The 19,398-nt window shown below is 39.8% G+C and overlaps 1 protein-coding gene across 2 annotated transcripts; it reads left to right on the top strand.

Annotated features, from left to right (window-relative positions):
* Window positions 1-2,912: 2,912 nt before the first annotated feature.
* Window positions 2,913-18,338, top strand: smox (spermine oxidase). Of its 2 annotated transcripts, XM_079656959.1 has the most exons (8): window positions 2,932-3,026; window positions 8,041-8,147; window positions 8,304-8,538; window positions 9,306-9,532; window positions 11,956-12,129; window positions 14,092-14,836; window positions 16,194-16,354; window positions 17,797-18,338. In XM_079656959.1, exons 3-8 carry the CDS (start codon window positions 8,331-8,333, stop codon window positions 17,953-17,955), a joined length of 1,674 nt encoding a protein of 557 aa, XP_079513085.1. In that variant the 5' UTR covers window positions 2,932-3,026; window positions 8,041-8,147; window positions 8,304-8,330; the 3' UTR covers window positions 17,956-18,338. The 2 variants fall into 2 exon arrangements, with proteins under 2 accessions (XP_079513084.1, XP_079513085.1); XM_079656958.1 differs by lacking the exon at window positions 8,041-8,147 and having other exon boundaries at window positions 2,913-3,026.
* The last annotated feature ends 1,060 nt before the right edge of the window (window positions 18,339-19,398 follow it).

Genomic DNA, 19,398 nt, shown 5'->3' with positions numbered 1-19,398 from the left:
AAGTCAGACGCCTCTTCCGTTGTCTTGAGTTCAGAAGTGGCTTGACCATGGGAATACGGCTATTGTAGCCCATTTCCCGGACACGTCTGTGAACAGTGACTTTTGATACCTGGACTCCAGCTTCAGTCCACTGTCTTTGAAGCTCCCCCAAATTCTGGAAGCGACTCTTCTTCACAATGCTGTTAAGGCTGCGGTCATCTCTCTTGGTTGTGCAGCGTTTCCTGCCACATTTCCCCCTTCCAACAGACTTTTTGTGGATGTGCTTTGAAACTGCACTCTGTGAACAGCTTGCTCTTTGAGAAATTTCTTTTTGTGTCTTACCCTCCTGATGGAGGGTGTCAATGACGGTCCTCTGGACAGCAGTCAGATCAGCAGTCTTCCCCATACTTGTGATTTAGTTTACTGAACCAAGCTGAGTGTTTTTCAAGGCTCAGGAAACCCTTGCAGGTGTTTCGAGTTAATTAGACGATTCAAGTGATTCGTTGAACACCCTACTAGTATACTTTTTCATGATATTCTAATATTTAGAGATAGGATATTTGAGTTTTCTTAAGCTGTATGCCATAATCAGCAATATTAAAATAATAAAAGGCTTGCAATATTTCAGTTGATTTGTAATGAATCCAGAATGTATGAAATTTTTGTTTTTTTAATTGCATTACAGAAAATAAAGAACTTTATCACAATATTCTAATTTTCTGAGACAGTCCTGTACGTCTTTTACTTCCTACCGCATCCTGCCTTCAAAATAAAAGTACCCGTTTTCATAATGTATCCAAATTCGTGGATTCCACGTAGCGTCGCTATGCCCGAATCTGGCTGTGCGTCGCACAAGGTCAAAATGCCCTTGCTATTTTTAAGCTGTTGGCTGAAACAACAGTCGCCAAAGTAACACAGATATAAGACTTTATTCAATCCTAAAAGAGGTAGATCGGCGGGATAAATGGCTGTCTTTAATTAGAAGAGACCACTGGCAGCCAACATCTACCCTCAGATTGTGCAGTCTCCTATAAATTAGCACTAGCTACATTTGACCTCAAATTATGTAGCTGCTAGTGCTAGCTAGCTAATTTTTTATCTCCATTTGACAGGAAAACGCTGACAATCCAAAACACTAATCTTCAGTTGCCACAACTAATGTTACAATTAAGCAGATAGCTGTGTCACGTCACCAAACACACGATGATCTTAGCATTATGTTAGCTAACGTTAGCTAAGCGCTAACGTTCTTCAGATTGCGTGGTACCTAGCTATGCTCTTGAAAAGCCTTCAGGCTATCTCTGGTGTATGGGGATGGATTTTGTGTACAAGATAAATGTAAATGTCGGGAAAATAAAGTTGGGGCAGACACTTAGCATAAGGGACACAATAAAGTTCAGAGTAATAAATATGGATTGCAGCAAATAATGGATGTATTTTCCAAATGTCTTTCTGTCTCACTAAGGTGTGCTGTGCTCATTGCCATGAAGCTATAATAGCTAACTAGCGCCACTAGAATCAGAAATACTAAATTTAAAAGTTGAAACCAACTATTAACGAAAATAATGCTATTACTACTTTTATGTTAGTATATATGACTACCTAGCTACGATTTGTTACAAAAATCTTAAAATATAGAAGTGAGACCCACCGTTATTGTCGTCTTCATCTCCTTCCCTGTCAGCATCCTCTTCAACGGATGAGGGGGACGGAGGGAGCGCAGGTGTTGGGCTGATGTCAGGGCTGATGATAACAGGGCTATCAGCTAACAGCTCCGGTGTTCTAGCCTCACTATCTGTAGCTGAGCTGCTGGCCGATGTAGTTCCACAAGGATGTTTATTGTAAAAGGAAATTTTAGTCTGAATGGCTCGCTTCATTCTAACAGTTCATACAATTTTTGTAATGGCAAATAGTTGAAAGTAAATTAACATTTGTCTATATGCAGTTTTTTTCCCTTATTAAGACCCGCCCTACTCTGCCTCTGATTGGTTTTTCATCAGTTCTCGCGCTGAAAACCTGACCAATCTAACCAGCGAAGGCATAGAGTTAGCCAATATGAGGCAGAGTAGGTTTGTGTCATGAGTCTTCACAGTACTATGAAATGACATTGAGCCACTACTAAATAATGCGCACCAGCGGTGATTGAGAAGTGGGTATACGCCATGCTGTCTGAAAAATAAGTGGGTATACGCCGTATACCTGCGTATACCCTGGACTACACCTGGAGGTACTAATCCGGACCTTTCCCCCACTTTTGGAACCCCTGCCATAGAGAACTGTAGCGGATACAACCCCTTTCGTCTCCGTGTGGACGGGGCCTAAACCACACCTGGGCGTCGTCAGAAGAGTCCTCTCTCACCCAGCATATATATGCCTTCAGGGAACATCCCCGAAACAATTGGGAACACATTAAAGTGGAATTAAGTTACTCTTTGTTTAGTGCTTGCGAAATATTGTCGGACCTGATAAACCACATGTGAACTTTTGGAAATGCTGTTTCACATTTAATATTACAGGATATGTTCACATGCAATGATGTCACACCTTAAATACACCCGGCCTATAAAAAATGTAAATATACGTTAATAAACAAAAAAAAGCTTTTATGGGATTATTACATATTATTACATATACATTATTACATATATATCTATATATATATATATATATAGATAGATATGTAGTTCTTCTTTTTTTCATCAGAATAAAATACTTCTTTATCACACAGGATGTCAGTGTGTGTGTGTGTGTGTGTGTGTGTGTGTGTGTGTGTGTGTGTGTGTGTGCGCGTGCGTGTGTGTGTGTGCGTGTGTGTGTGTGTGTGTGTGTGTGTGTGTGTGTGTGTGTGTGTGTGTGTGTGTGTGTGTGTGTGTGTGTGTGTGTCGTCATCGCCTCTCATATTTATTAATGAGGAGGCGGCGGCCACAGGGAAACTGGCTGCTTCTGGTTTCCAGCATAAATACAAAGCGCAGCCGGTCTCAGGGAAAACGGACACAAAGGAAAGAGGAGCACTCAGAGGTTTTAAATCGGAAGACCAAGAGAGTCAGGTAACCAGCTGCTCCACTAAAAACATTTAGGAGCATTTGTATTCAACTGCGGGGCAGGGGGCGATTTAAATGTTGACTAAAATGATTCCGCTATATACGTACATTCACATCGCAGGAGAAACAGTGAGAACAGCTTATTTTCTGTAGTTGTCAGAGCTTTGAGAAAACGTACATTACGCTTTATGTCACCTAGTTGTTGACAAAACAGTACAACGCTGCACAAAACAACAACAACCTCCTGTAAAGCAGAGCGAGCACAGGAAACGTTATTTACACTGATGTATTGTAAGTCGTTTAACGGGACACTGCCTGAAGGTGGATTGTGTTTTTCGCTTTTTTGGTTAATTCAGGTTAAGGTTCATGTCTAAAATGTGTATGTCTTGCTTTGTCTCCATCACATGGTGTCCTTCGCAGGCAATAATCAGAGTAAGTCAGTGAAGTTGTCCGCTTTGTCTGCTGCCACTTTGGCATCTCATTTTATACGTGGCAGTAAGGCTTTCAGAGGAGTTTCCATGAAAGCAGGCAGCATATAGGATTACAATAAACACTTTGATCCTCTCTCTGTCTTCAGAAAGATTTTCTTCTTACCTATTTAAAGTTTTTATTGTCATATTTTTATTTTATTTTGTTTCCACAAGCCACCGTTAATAAAGGGTTAATGAATTGTAGCTAATGGCTGTATGAATGGTGAATAATTCATTTAATTCATGTTTAACAGGCACTTATAATCTACTTATAAAAGATCAAGAAAGATCAGGTCACGAAAAAAACGCTTACTCACTTTCTAATAAGCCTTTGCTTGTTATTATTAAGACACTAAAGAAATGGTCTTTAACAGAACAAGTCTGTGAAGAGATTTTGGCTTCAGTTTGTGGTCAAACTGTCCAACCAGATGAAAACAAGTAATAATGCAGTAACAGTAATAAGTGCTTTATAATCTCTCAATTTTGCCATAAGTTATAAAATATCAACTTTTTATAACAAGTGTTTGTTGTGTTTATTTGTTGCCTGTGTTTTTTTTAATTAGTTTTTATGAAAGCAATAGGCCCTACTTAACAAATAACATATTTTATTGGTCTCCCTCTCTTTCTGATAATACTTTCCTGTCATCATTGTGTATTTGAGAGCATTGAGCCTGTGTGTCATAGGTATACTACGAAAGCCTCAGGGCACTCATTAACTGCACCAGGGGAACATCCAGTGTGGTGTACAGTAGTAGAACGTGTGTGTGTGTATGTGTTACAGAAGATGCAGATGTGAGTGTAGACACAGCTGGAAAGCGCATTGTTAGGAGTAAAAGGAGAGAGGAGAGCAGTAAAGGCGAGAGACAGGGAGTCGGATACATTCATTTAAGATATTCCCACTAAACGCCAGCCCTGTTCTTCAAAAGGCCTCTGGCAGATGCAATGTATTGTAGATTGCCATTTCTAGGTCAGTAGTAAACCCCTATCCACCCCACCCCCACCCTGAGCTGCCTATCTAACCAAGGCCAGTCCACACATTAATCTGCAGGGTTGGTGTAAAGCATGGAGAGGGGGCATGTGGCGAGTGTATCAACCAGCCGTTGAATAATTACAAGCAACAAGGGAGGGATACAAAATCTGTTACAGGGGCGTGTATGCTAAGAGTTCGAACACTGTCTACGAATTAGATGTGTTGTTCCTTTGAAGTCACTGTGGCGTACGTATTTGGAGAATCAAGTACATTTTTGCACTGAAATTAGCTTATTTGTATAGTTCCAAGCCTAACAATAAAACATTATTTGTGAGTTAACACTTGAATCTTTGAAGATATAATATAGATTTCCCTTGAAAGGATGGAAAGATGTTTATTGTAAAAGTTAATTGAATTGCAGTGAAGTCCACCAATCTTTTCTAACCTTATTGTAGTGAAAAGCGAAAGATTAAATCTGGTTGGTCATCCTGTTTCTGCTGCCAGAGTATGGATTTCTGGCACGAGAGAATATACATATACATATGCATAGAGAGAAATATACTGTATTCTGAAGAGGTCAACACAGTAGTGAGAATTTTAGAACAAAGAACTTGAAACAAACACTTTGTAAAGGATTTAAAGTTGAACCTTGTTCCTTGAGTTTGTTAATTTGGCCTTGTCAGAAACAGGGACTGCAGGTTTGTTGAAGTGTATATTTACTTCAAGTTCATATTCATAACAACAAAGAAAAGGCTAAGACATGTATGCAAATATACGCAAAAAAATGCAAGTGCAGGAAATTCAAGCTTACAGATTGAAATAGCCTCTATAGCCCCTAAAATATATTATGAGGAAAAACGTGTTTCAGAAATGGAAACAACTGTGTAAAACAAACAGCTGCTCCCTGGGGTCTCATGGCAGTAAACACTTTCACAACCTATATTTTTGCATTTAGTACCATATTGTGATTTACATAACGTTTTTCTCACATTACTCACAAGACATTTGCTCATTGGAAGTAAACATACATTACCCTTCATCAGAAAGGATTTACATGGTTTAAAAGGTAATACTAAGAAGATGTTTCATAAGCTAATAGATTTACAACCTGGTGCTAATGTAAATAATAGCCTTTTATATGTTATGATATTAACATACATGTACACAAACAAACATGCAATTAACCGCAAAGCATTATGATCACTCGTTACTGTAAGTCATCGACAAAGAGCAACATTTGGCCCGAAGCCACAAAACATGCGACAAAATATAATACATTACAAAACAATATAATCTACCCTGCATTCTCATTTTGTCAGATAGGCTGTCAATCTTTGTTGTTTGCCACAAAGCAGAGTCCTCCTGGGAACCTCACCTATTACAGCTGTGAAATATAAAAGAGCCGCGGTTTGAAAACATCCATCAAAAAGAAACAATTTGTACCGTCTATTCTTTATAGCTCTACACGTTACAGCGCAGGAAACAAACATGTTAGCCTCCACCACAGATTTGATAAACAAGCGCCACAGAAAAAAACAGAAAAGCCTTTTGTTGGTTGGGATTATATCGAAACGATTGAGAAAGCTTTATAAATCCTACAAGGGGAAACTCGTTTGACACCAACAACAGACATAATATAATACAATACAGTTGAGAAATGATCAACGGCTAAATGAGGCGATATTGTTGTTAAATACAAAAATATATATATATCTTTACCATCAGTATCATTTTAGGTGATACTGCTTTTAATATTTGATTGTTACAAAATAAAAAGATGTGACCAACGTTTCCCTTTACTTTTCTTTAAAGCCCAAGAATGAGTCCATTCATGTTGATGGAGCTGAAACATGGCTTTATTTGGCACTTACAAATACTTGGATTACGCGATATAGATATATAGATAAGCCTTTTCAAAGTCTGATATACACCTTTTTCTTACAGAAGATGAATTCACAAGATGTTGTATTGAAATTATTAATAGGCCTGTCGAAGCAAATCAACCAATATGTGAAAGTCCAATAATTCCACAAAGCAATCAGGCTCATGTGGTCATACAGTCGGATCAGATCACCCTTGTGCTGACCCGTCCGGATGAAAAGGTTTAAACCACATCTGTGTTCGAGGTCCGCGTACAGCCAAGATTTAGATACAGGAAGTAGAGATTTATAGAAATCCCTGTATATGACCTCTTTGGATTGACATCACACTCAGTTTCTTACTTCAACAAATGTTACACCCACGCATCTGTTCTGCAGCGGGAGCTGAAGGTGTCCCCTTTGACTCTTTGTCAGCTCTCGTGAATCATCTTGCTAACAACACAGTTCCACAAAAGTGGAATCAACGGTAAAAGCAAGTGTAGATGGAATCTTTCTTCGGTCACAGTTATCTGGATTTGCTGTGTAAGTGTAATGACCTCATATTATGAATAGCTGCATCAGCAAATAGGTTGATAATAAATTCATTTTTAAAGCTTCTCTCTTTCATGTTGTATTAAACTGATCATCTTTGGTTTTAGGACTAACAAAAGAAAACATTTAAACTTTGACATCACCTTGCGTTTATAGAAACAGTTTTTCCATATTTTCGGACTATTTATAAAGCCAACAATTAATGTCTTTATCAGGAAAATCACTGGCAGACTAATAGTTAATGAATTTTTTTATTACTTTTGTCCCCTTAATAATATATTATAGGGCTCGTGTGTATCACAAATATTAGTTTAACAAACGAGTCTTTCGGACGTTTAATCTCAAACTGTGGGAAACATCAGTTTTGTTTTTCACACACATCGTACTATGCAATACCCTGTGTCCTGTGATGCTGCTGTAACAAAGTGTGGAGTTAGTATTTGCATGTATTGTGTAACACCAGGATATCACGTCTCTACTGAGAGGACTTACTAGTGTTACTCATGCATGTCAGGACAGGAAAAACAGACACATTTCATATTAAAAGCTCTCCGATAACAGTTATAACAGTGAACGTCTTTCAGGAATGACGGCCACATACTGTTAAAAACGTCCTCTATTGGCTGAACGGGAACATCTTCTGAATAGACACCCACTGTGATCTCACACACAGCTGTCCATACATTCACAGCAGGGGGCCTTATGTACTGCGACAACAAGGTTGCTTGTGTATTCTTCACTCTGTATGTCACAGTCCCTGAGCTCTTTCACTATATATTTAAAGATGTGGAATAATCAATCATTGTTTTTGTGCAAAGTATTCTCTACCATAGACTTTGGCCTTGTGTTCAATAAACGGTGGTGTGCACATGGAAAATACTTTTAATTAAATGAAACACAATCATAAATGAAGCTGTGAATGCAGGTAGAAGTATTGGGAAAATGGATAAACAACACTTATCAGCTATAAAAGATATCTGTGTAGTCAGCACGTAACTAGCAACACTAAGGAACAGAGATCCAAAGAAGCTAAATTATCTCCAAGCCGTTCATTGGCCTTTTTCTTTGCTCATTTTTGGTCAGGCCAGCATATCTTTTTTGTTATGATTCATGCCATTTTTTGAGATATTTGTTTCTAAAATGTTGACTTCAATCCCTGTACAATACAGGTACACACAAGATACACTTTTAAACTATTCACCATATCAACAAAGCGCGTAGGAGGCAAAATACAGCAACCCAAAATTAACAACCCAACAAGGAGTGTGAATAAAAAGTAAATATATATCATTTATAGAACATACAAATTCAAAAATACATCTTTATTTTCACTGGATATAATTCTGCTGTATGAGCGTCTGTCACACTTAGACCCAGTGTTATGTTGTTGCCTTTTTTTTTACCTGGTTCCTTTTCTTGAATTTGCCCACAGACGCCATCGAAGAGGATCTTGGACGGCATGCAAAGTTGTGAAATTTCCTCAGACAGCACTGATGATCCTCTTAGTAGCGGTTTACGAACTCATCGGCAGCCTCGAATAGTAGTCATTGGTGCTGGGTTGGCCGGCCTTGCTGCGACTAACATCCTACTGAAAAACGGCTTCACTGATGTCACTGTCCTAGAGGCGTCAGACCACATCGGCGGGAGAGTTCAGAGTGTTCAGCTCGGTGAGAAGACATCGCTGTTTACCTCATGTTACCTCAAACTTTATGCTCAAATTACGAACGGCTGTGCTTGCAATCATTCTTATCTTTTAAATGCTGTTATCTCGAGATCACAGGTTAATTATTTTGTATTAAAATATCAATCACTGTGCCTTATGCAACACTTTTATTAAGCTAAATACTTCTTTCCTTATCAGCCAGCATTCAATTCTTTTTAAATAACCCAGATGAATGTGCTTATGTCCAGTTAGTTATCTGCTTCAGCCACTTAGTCAGATTTTCCCAACACAGTCAGATGTACTGCAGGTCTTCAGCTAAAAAAAAATGTATGGCAAATTATTTCAACAGGCACGAACAAATAATTCAGGGACAGCATCTGCTTGTGGCAATGTTACTGTATGCACATGAAAGAGGTCACGTGTAAAGACATACATACTGTGGCAGGCACTGAGAATTGCGTCTGTTATGTAAATGGCTGTTTATGTGCTTCGGGTTTATGTAACCATAGTCTTTGCATTTCCCTATTTTGTATTATATAAATGAGTGTAAAAAAGGAAACGGTGCGTGATGCCATCATCATCAGGAAAAATATGAAACTAATGGTATTCCAGTGGGCTTAAACAACTGCAGCGTGTTAATTGAGTTGACCAGTCCAATTATCTTACACTCAAATGTGATTGTGCCTTAACAAAGCACAGTTGAGTTCAAAGAGATACATTTTTTCCAAACTCAAATTGATCTGTGTGCCTTTTTCTTCACTCTTTTGTTAGGAAAAGCAACTTTGGAGCTTGGAGCCACCTGGATCCATGGAGCCAATGGGAACCCAGTGTACCACCTGGCGGAGGACAACGGGCTGCTGGAGCACACCACGGACGGGGAGAGGAGCGAGGGACGCATCAGCCTGTACACCAAGAATGGGGTGGCTCACTACCAGACCAACGCTGGGCGGAGGATCCCCAAGGACCTGGTGGAGGAGTTCAGTGACCTGTACAACGAGGTGAGGGGACGCATATGCACACACAGACAGTGAAATAACAATTATATGCACAAATGAAAGCATGCATGTACAAGAGCTGAGAGGTACTCACTGTTCAGCCTGCCTCACAGCAAAGTGTTTTATTTAATTTAAGTGATATATCATTGGTAAACCTAACCCTAAACCCATGCAGATTAATATTATTAAAACCTGCAAAACGTGGTTTCCAAAAGTTTGAAAAATATTGTCAAATGTGTAAAAACATTTTACGCAAAGACATATTTAGATCAGACCGGCCATACAAATGTGGAGAACATCATCCAAGTCTGTTACAGAATGGGAACATGCTGGAAATGTAGAATAGATAACATCCAGTCAGACTTCAAAAAGCTTTAAGCTACTTATGTGGAAAATAAAACCACTCCTTACATACATTACACTATTATTAAACATATCTCCTGCCATGTTGAGGTAAAGCATTAAAAATGTCCACTAAAGCGTGCCGGATTTAATGAGGAGTGGTCATTTTCATCGGTCCACTTCTCTGCTGTGTGCTCAGTGGCAGGCCGCGTAAAGAATGATGATTATAGTTTAATTAGGTCACGCTGAACAAGCAGTTACAGAGAGAATGCGAGGAAACCACAGAAAGGATTTGCTTTCTGTTAACCATTTGGGTTTTCTGCCTGATCTCAGGGCCAAAATGATCCACATTTGCGGCCATCTGCTTGTGGTAAATTGTCTTAACTAATGTCCACTTACACCTCTAGAGCCTTATTATCCTAAAGACTGGAGATGTTTTCCTTCTTGTCTTCATTTAGCAGCCCTGTAAAGTCTTCTTGTCTACCGTTTCTCTTGTTCTCTTTTAACTTGTAAACACTCTCATCATGCCTTTTTCTGTATGTTGTTGCATATAGAGCTCCTTAAAACAGGTATGCTACTTTTAAGCATATGATTAAAGTTGACTGGACTGGACTTGTAGGGCCTGTAAAGCAAACATTTTGTTTTTCAGTAGTTGCTGTGATGACGAGAGACGAAACACAGACTGATTTCAGGGTCACATCCTCTTTATCACTCTCCACGATCTCATTTAGCCGTGACTGACTGCTGTAGAGTGAAGGAGACCTGGGTCATGGTCAACATGCTCTCTTTATTCTTTTATCTTCTTTTTAAGGGCAGAGGCTTCAATCATTTGACCTCCATAGTCACAAGTGTTGTCTGCTAATCTGTTTGAGTTATCTACATAATAGCTTATAGAACATTATATATAATTATGATATATACCTGGTAGAATATCCCTGAAGCCCACATTTTTAAATTAAGATTGCTTCTTGTGTTTGACATTTTCATCAGATTCATTTTTTCTGAAATCATTGTATCCAACGTAATCGTATAGTCGGTGCTATATTAATAAAAATACAGTCATCTATCATGAGTTATATCTTAATTTTTGATTATAAATGGCTCTAATGGCAACATGTAAACATTAGTTCTGTCTTGAGTGAATGCTTCACTTTACTGAACAATACATTAAATACTTACAGCAATTGATTAGCATGTTGTCACAGATAAAAGTCAAATCCAACTTTAATATTATAAGTAGGGATGTCCCGATCACCTTTTTTTGCTCCCGATCCGATTCCGATCCTTTGATTTTGACAATTTGCCGATACCGATTTTTCCCGATCCGATCTTTATGCAATGCATTAAGAGAAAAAAAAGAAAAAAAGCATTCAAGTTGTCCCTTAAGGTTATTTTTTTATTTAAATTGGATATTCTATCCAACATGGATATAGCTTCTTTTTTCACAGCAACATTGGATCAGTTCAGTTGTGCAGCATTGGATCAAAACAAAATAAAGCTTATCAGTACTCGTTAGCTTACTGCTACAATTAGACACTGCGCCCTGCCCATTCTGTTGCCAGATTTGAGAGAAATAAGCAACCAGGTCTATGAAAACAAGCCCCAAAGAAGCAACACATACATGATGTTGTGTAATTTGAAACCAAAACTAAGGCCTCAGGATGACTTTAAGACTTGAACATGGTCATTTTTGTTTTGTAACATTGAATAAAAAAAATAAAAGAAAGTATTTATATAAAAAAAAAATTAAAAAAAAGAATATCCTGATCCCCGATTTTTTTCTCCCGATTCCGATCTTTTGAAAATCCCGTGATCGGCTCCGATCCCCGATCACGTGATCGGATCGGGACATCTCTAATTATAAGGTTAAAACTAATACATTACAACAAGTCTTCCTTTTCTACTTTCTTCTTTAGGTTTCTCTTCTATTTCTTCACTTTTGTAGCAACTGGCAGCTTTTATCAGACAGACATACATAATAAGATTTGTGCTGCCTGTTCTCCATCATGCTGCATCCTCTGCTTTCTTGACACTCTTCCTCTTTTTTCTTTCTCTGTATTCCCGTCCGTCTCACCCTGATTTAGGTGTACGAGCTGACTCAGGAGTTCTTCCAAAACGGGAAGCCAGTTTGTGCTGAGAGCCAGAACAGCGTTGGCGTCTTTACACGGGACGTGGTGCGCAAGAAGATCATGCTGGATCCAGATGATCCTGAATGCACCAAGAAGCTCAAACTGTCCATGCTTCAACAGTACCTCAAGGTGTGTGTGTGTGTGTGTGTGTGTGTGTGTGTGTGTGTGTGTGTGTGTGTGTGTGTGTGTGTGTGTGTGTGTGTGTGTGTGTGTGTGTGTGTGTGTGTGTGTGTGTGTGTGTGTGTGTGTGTGTGTGTGTGTGTGTGTGTGTGTGTGTGTGTGTGTGTGTGTCTGAGTTCATATTCCTGAATCATTTCACATGTGGAAAGTCATTGTGAAAACGTAGTTGATGTACAAACCTAAAATCCCCTAGAATGAGACAGCAAGTCTAACACATAGCCCAATTTTCAATCTTCCCAAACTATAACAAATAAAAATGACACTCCATAGACACTGGACTCGACTTTTGGCGGACACCGTTTGCAGCGTGTCTGTGATCGCATCATACAAACAGTCCTCTGCGTTTCTGAAAGAGAAACAACGTGCAGACCGGGGGTAACGCTGCCTTTCCTCTGCACCCCCGGGGCTGATGGGTAATCACTCCCAAATGAGTGGAATGAGGGAACAGAGACGAGGCTTTTGAGTCCTGCAGGATTTCCCCGTTAATATCAGTGTCTCGAAAACACATGTTGGCGACTGAAAGACATCCAGTGTTTGGTCTTTTCCTGAAGCGTCCTTCACCTACAGTGTCTCAACTGAAAGAGGACCACAAACACACAAAAAATATAATACAATTTTGAGATTTGGGGATATTTATCTTCCATTCTTTAACTTTTTCTGACATTTTCAACACCAAACATGTCGTTAATGTCTCTGTTTAGTGAACTACAGCAATCTGAAAGCCTGTACATTATTTACATCACACTTTATCAGTAGAAAAATGCAGGAAATGACTTTTTTAATGCAGTATTTTCTGATTTATGGCGCAACACAAAGATATTTCGCTCTGTGCAAACCTTTCACTCTAATATGTCAACAACATGAAACAAGAATATGAACCTGGCTTTATCCAATGTTCACACAGTTCTACATCCTGACACATCCTTCATCTACACTGTCTCAACTGAAAGAGGACCAGAAACACATTACAAATATAATAAAATGTGGAGACTTTGGGATATTTATCTCCCATTCTTTTACTTTTGCACATTTTACAGACCAAACATGTCGTTGATGTCACTGTTTACCAAACCACCACTTTTTCTGAATAATGCATAAGATGCGATACATGTTAAATACATGGTTTATACATGTAATTACTGGGGTTCCATTTCTTCTGATTACCTAATTTGGGCGTGCACATTTGCCGCGTGCAAACCTACCTCTTTTGGATCGGGAAAGGTTGGCATGTATGCTAAGATAATCATAGATAAACACATATTTTTGTTTAAACAGAGAAAGGCAACACATTCACATTCAATACAAGGCGACCAGCTAATGTTTGGCAGTTTTTCTTGATAAATAACCAATAGCCTATAATATAAAGGATGCCTAATATAAAGCTGCAGTCAGCTGCATATTAGCTTAGCTTAGCACAGCGACTGGAAACGGAGAAACAGCTAGCCTGGATCTGTCAGTAAGAAAATCTTCCTACCACAAATTAAAAAAGTTGTAGCACTAGCATTTCATGTAAAAAGCTATTTTTCTTGTGAGTGCTACATCATATTCATGTCCACACACAAAGAAAGGAACTGTAGCCTACCGTGTTAAGAACACCAGCTAACCGCTTCTATACAAGCTCATTCTTTTTTAATGCGTCAGTCACATAATTTATGCTTTTTAATAACACACCACCAGTATGTGTCTACTAAATAGAAGGTGTGTCCCCCAAGGTGTGCTTAAACCAGTTGAGTCCTGCAGAGTTGTTGTACGTATTCAATGGGTGCAGAGAGTTTATTTTTAAATGCCTAGTCTTTGGATGTACCAGCTGATACTGGTTTATTGGACAGCACGTAATGGGGTTAATAATAAATTACTCGGCTGTATAAATATAACGGTTTGTCCTCCGTGTTTATTTTCCTCTTGCTTCAGGTGGAGAGTTGTGAAAGCAGCTCCCCCAGTATGGATGAGGTGTCTCTGAGTGAGTTTGGCGAGTGGACAGAGATCCCTGGTGCACACTATGTCATTCCTGAAGGTTTCATGAAGGTGGTGGAGCTCCTGGCCCAGGAACTCCCCTCTCGCACCCTCTCTCTCAGCAAACCAGTCCGCTGCATCCACTGGAACTACTCTGCCAAGCATCAGCAGGCGATTGCCCAGAGCAGCCACACCCACCAGGGCAACAACCACAATGAATACTACCACGGCTGCCAGCCTCGCGAGGACCCTCTGATCTTCGGCCACCCCATTTACGTGGAGTGCCAGGATGAGGAGTGGATCCCAGCCGACCACGTGATCGTGACATCTTCTCTGGGAGTCCTGAAGCAGAACCATGAAGCCATGTTCTCCCCCTCCCTGCCTGAGGAGAAAGTGCTCGCCATCGAGAAGCTGGGCATCAGCACCACCGATAAGATTTTCTTGGAGTATGAAGAGCCCTTCTGGAGCCCAGAGTGTAACAGCATCCAGTTTGTGTGGGAGGATGAGGCTCTGCTAGAACAGCTGGTGTACCCCGATGAGCTGTGGTACAAGAAGATCTGCAGCTTCGACGTCCTCTACCCGCCCGAGCGCTACGGCTACATGCTGAGCGGCTGGATCTGCGGCCAGGAGGCTCTGCAGATGGAGCGCTGCGATGATGAAACAGTTGCTGAGACCTGCACTGAGCTGCTGAGGCGCTTTACAGGTCAGGACCTCACGCAAACAACACGCAAACCTACCGAATTACATTCCCACACCTCTAAACTGCATTCTCTTAAGTTTTGGGTGAAAGGTATTTGCTCCCTTACTATGGTTGCCATACAGTAAAAATAAAAATCAACAAAAATACTTTTAGGTTTATGTTCAGAAAATATATAATTTTTCAGGAGACCCCGGTGTACACACACAAAAACAGAGCTGTGTGTTTCGGACAAATGTTACGCCACATAAATGTTTGTGTTGTTCTTTAGGTTGATTCTTTGTGTATCATTTATTCCCACTTTTAGATATTTACTCCTATGACTCTTTTATTCAGTCGTTATCTAACCAAATGATTCAATTTAAAAGTTTTATAATTCTGACTTTTGTACATTTTCATGACAGACAAGACATGATCAACTTCCGTCTTCCAACTCTATTCTAGTTTAACCAACAATCAATAATCTAAAACCAACACAAGGCTGTTGTGAGAGCTCGGTGACTCATACACAGAGTTACTTGGTTGGGCGATTGTGTTTCATACAGAGGAAATGACATAAGCTACAGCTGTGATGCAAGTAGCCTTTTAGGGAGAAAAAGGTGGACAGATGATACAGCTGGATGAATCACATGGCCGATTTATGTCCAGTGTGTCACTGCCACAAAATCAACAATGAGCCAAAAGGTTGATCAAATGTCGGATAAAATCAAGAGGTGTTTAATTGACTGACACTGAATCAGGCCATCTTTGTTCCTGTAACACAAACACACACAATGTCATGGGTGAGGCATATAATTTGTTGCTACTACTCGTTTTCTAAAATGCAGAATTTCTTGTGCAACAAAGGGATTGTCATGCTTCAAAGTGATTGAATGTTAAAGGTTTTAATCGCATGACATTAGGATGACTCATTCCTTCGGATTAATGAGATGCGTACCGATACTATAAGAATGACTCAGATATTATCTTCAGTAAAGTAATTTCCTCAGAAATAGTTCACAGTTAGTGACACACACACACACACACACACACACACACACACACACACACACACACACACACACACACACACACACACACACACACACACACACACACACACACACACACACACACATTCCTCATTTAGGTCATGTGGTCAGCTGTTGCTTAATTACATATAGACTAGCTGGGGCCTTTTCTGCTCACCACCGATTACAGTTGGCAGATTGGACGTCCCAGTACAGGCCTTAACTCACAGCTGCCATAGTTTGGACCGTTTTAATTCTTTATTGAGCCGGATTTCCTCGACACCAGATTATCTTAAAGTTTCTGTGATGACTCTCCGAGCTGACGTCATTTATTTCTGTCCGTCCCTCCACAGGAAACCCCAACATTCCTAAGCCCTGGCGTGTCCTGCGCTCCTCGTGGGGCAGTAACCCCTTCATCCGAGGGTCCTACTCCTTCACCAGGGTGGGATCCAGCGGAGAGGACTGTGAGCGACTGGCCATGCCGCTGCCTTATGCCAACAGCACCAAGGCTCCAGTAAGACACCCACTACACAGAATAATAAAAACACATCTAAAGTATTTAACCTTAGTCTAATTGAGATCAAGACCAGTTTTATCAAGAGTTTGTACAAACAAATAAACATTAACTATTTAAGCTTACTAGGCAATTAAATATCCCGGAAAATAATTATCTCCTAGTAACTGTAAGAGGTTGTTCAGATTAAAATAAAAAGGACACATCTTTGGCTTTATTCCTGGGGTTACCTGGGATTATACGTGTAGAATACCAATATTTGCTAAAGAGTTTAGCTGGGAAGTACTATGCAATTAGTTACTTATTTTAGGGGAAACTACACAGTTTGTGTAGCCTAGGCAAACTGTGCATAAACATACAACATAAGACTGATCAAACAAGACTGAAGGGGAAATCGGGAGAAGGGCGGAGGAGCTCAGGTGAGGGGAATCAGGCGATTAAGAAGAGCTGGCTGAGAGCTCATTGGTTGAAAACACTTTGGGAGTAGGGAAGAAGAATCGGGGCTGATTCAGAGCAGGTGTGTGGATGGGTGAACGAGCGAAAAGCAGCACAGGAACGCAGGAGGAAAAACAACAAACAGAAGAGACAAAATCCTGAAAACACCTCAGCAAAGGGAACGGGACTAAAACCAAGACCATGACACTGTCCCAAATGTGTTTATAACTTTTATAACACCAGCCAACTTTTCATTTATGTTGCAACATAAAGCAGGTTTAGATGATCTGTCTGTTAAAGACCCCAGGTGCTTTACAAAAGGGCCTTTACAGATTTTCATCTAGATGCTTTACATATTCTTACATAACATGTTTTGGCACATTAATGGTTTTGTGACATAAGAGCTCTGTCCCCCTTATGACCTGCTGTGTCTCATTCAGAAAAGTGCATAAGAAATCTTTTTTTAAATGAAACCCGCCTATGGATTTATAGCTACACATAAGTGCGTGCTCAGGAGTGTAATGGGCCTATGAAAAGAAGAGTCATGACATTTTGTAAATTCATTCAGACTGTACTCACTCTGAGGGCATCTGGTTAATGCAGCGGTGTCATCACTAACATGTCCCATTGCAGGGGGGGGGGGGAGTGGGGGGTGGAGCCTGTGTCCTAGTCAGCAGTCTAGACCACGAAACCTGATGCAGTCTGGGTGAAGGGGCTGGAAGGGAAGGGGAGGGGGTGTTTGTGTGCTCACTTGACACTGTTGAAGGAACAGCATGACCCCTTCGCTGACATCCTTCAACCCTGTCAAACTAAACCTTAACGCCTCAGGAAAGTTGCAGCAGCCTCCTACGCGTGGAGCGCTAACAAGGGAATCAGAGATGGAAATAGAAAATCGTGAGAGGCCAGGGAAACATGTCAGGATGACATTGACGGCTCTTGTTTTGAATCTGTTTTTTCTTCTTCTCAAATCTTTGTTCTTTCCTCCCCTCCTCCCCCTCCTTCCTCAGCCTCTACAGGTCCTGTTCGCTGGAGAGGCCACCCACAGAAAATACTATTCCACTACCCATGGTGCTTTGCTCTCAGGACAGAGGGAGGCCACTCGTCTAATAGAGATGTACCAGGAATTGCACAGAGCTGAAACCACAAAGCCTAATAATGTAAATTAAACAAACCTCTGACTAGTGAAAAATAATGACAAAACAGTTGAGTTTTTACACTTTTTATCTTGATGATTAAGTTATACCTAAAAGCATAGCTCGGGCATTAATACATTAATAAGTTTCTATTGTACTGTAGATTTCAAATCATTGCAACCTTTTTACTTTGAGATGTACTGTTCGAACGTTGCCAATGGTGCTGTCATTTATTGTCTTTTGCATTCTGTTATGTTTTTTTAATCATTAATGTAATGTTTATAATAACAGCATCTGTAATTTAACTTGTTTTTGTAAGTGCCTTCTGTATGTATCGTTAAAAAAATAATGGAAAATGCTAAATTAAAATTGAGAAAGTTTTAACAAAAATAAAAGTTATATCATCATCAAACAAACCAGGGGAGTTTTCTTGCTTCATTAAAACATTGAACACACTACTCATCAGATACTCGTGAATATTTTCCAGGAAAGCACAAGCACAGGCAGGAGCTCTTTCCATACTGTCTGTCACCCGTTTGAATTGACGAGAGCCATGCAGGAAGTGAGTGCACATGAAAGAAAAGAAAAGGCTCCATAAAGATGAGACAGATTGTGACAGATGGTGTTAGAACATACCTCAACCCTGTGCTCACTCCTGTTAGACAACACTGTAGTGTACACTTTCTTCTGTGAGAAACACGATTGGAGGCTGAAAAGATGGAAACGTTTTATAATTAGCAACAGAAAACCGGGACATTTGTTTCAAAATCCTGCATTTTTTGATACTTATTAGCAAGCAGCATGGCACAATACTTCTAGTCATGGAAGTAACTAAAGGGGTTTGAACATTGAACTCCCTCTTTGTTCATCTTAATGAACTTTGAGAATCACTAATCTGTTTTAGACTTCTGAAAATGATAAGAAAGCATTCATTTAAAACAGTATTTAAAACAGGACAATAAACAAGAGGCATGAATCAAATAACACGCACATAAAGGAAAATGGATGAATTTATACCTTAATGTAGCACATATTCATAAAAGAAAACAACGTTATCTAATGGTAGGTCAAGACTTTCAATATTAGATATACTATGACCTACATCTTTGAGATTCATCACAGACAGACATTGTTTTAAGAAATAGTTAAGCTACATTACTATAAATGTATCAATGTTGACTTTCCTACTTACAGACTCTCATGGTTTAGGTGCTTTCTGGAGTATTGTATGGACACTGTTTATGATCTTCTGTAAGATGTAACAGCAACTTCGTTTTCTAACGCCTCAAGAGCACGGACACAAGCAACCAGACAACAATTTCCCCTTAGACTGTAGCCAATCAGAGCTCACGTTACATTTCATGGCAGAATAGCAACTTTTGCTAAAAATATCTTTGCCAAAGTTGTCTGCCATTTCCTGGGTAGCATTTTCATGATAGTGGCATTATACTAGAATATCATCTTCTCCGCGATATA

Source organism: Notothenia rossii, assembly GCF_949606895.1.
Source record: "Notothenia rossii genome assembly, chromosome: 1".
In the NCBI taxonomy this organism is placed as follows: domain Eukaryota; kingdom Metazoa; phylum Chordata; class Actinopteri; order Perciformes; family Nototheniidae; genus Notothenia; species Notothenia rossii.
Note: the sequence above shows the minus strand (reverse complement) of the source record. Positions and strands in the feature narration are given on the sequence as shown.

Excerpts from the sequence above, each read along its gene's own strand:
- smox (XM_079656958.1), top strand. The coding sequence starts at position 8,331 with ATGCAAAGTTGTGAAATTTCCTCAGACAGCACTGATGATCCTCTTAGT. Across the intron at positions 8,539-9,305 it reads AGTTCAGAGTGTTCAGCTCG|GAAAAGCAACTTTGGAGCTT; the intron begins GTGAGAAGACAT and ends CTCTTTTGTTAG. Across the intron at positions 16,355-17,796 it reads CCAACAGCACCAAGGCTCCA|CCTCTACAGGTCCTGTTCGC; the intron begins GTAAGACACCCA and ends CTCCTTCCTCAG.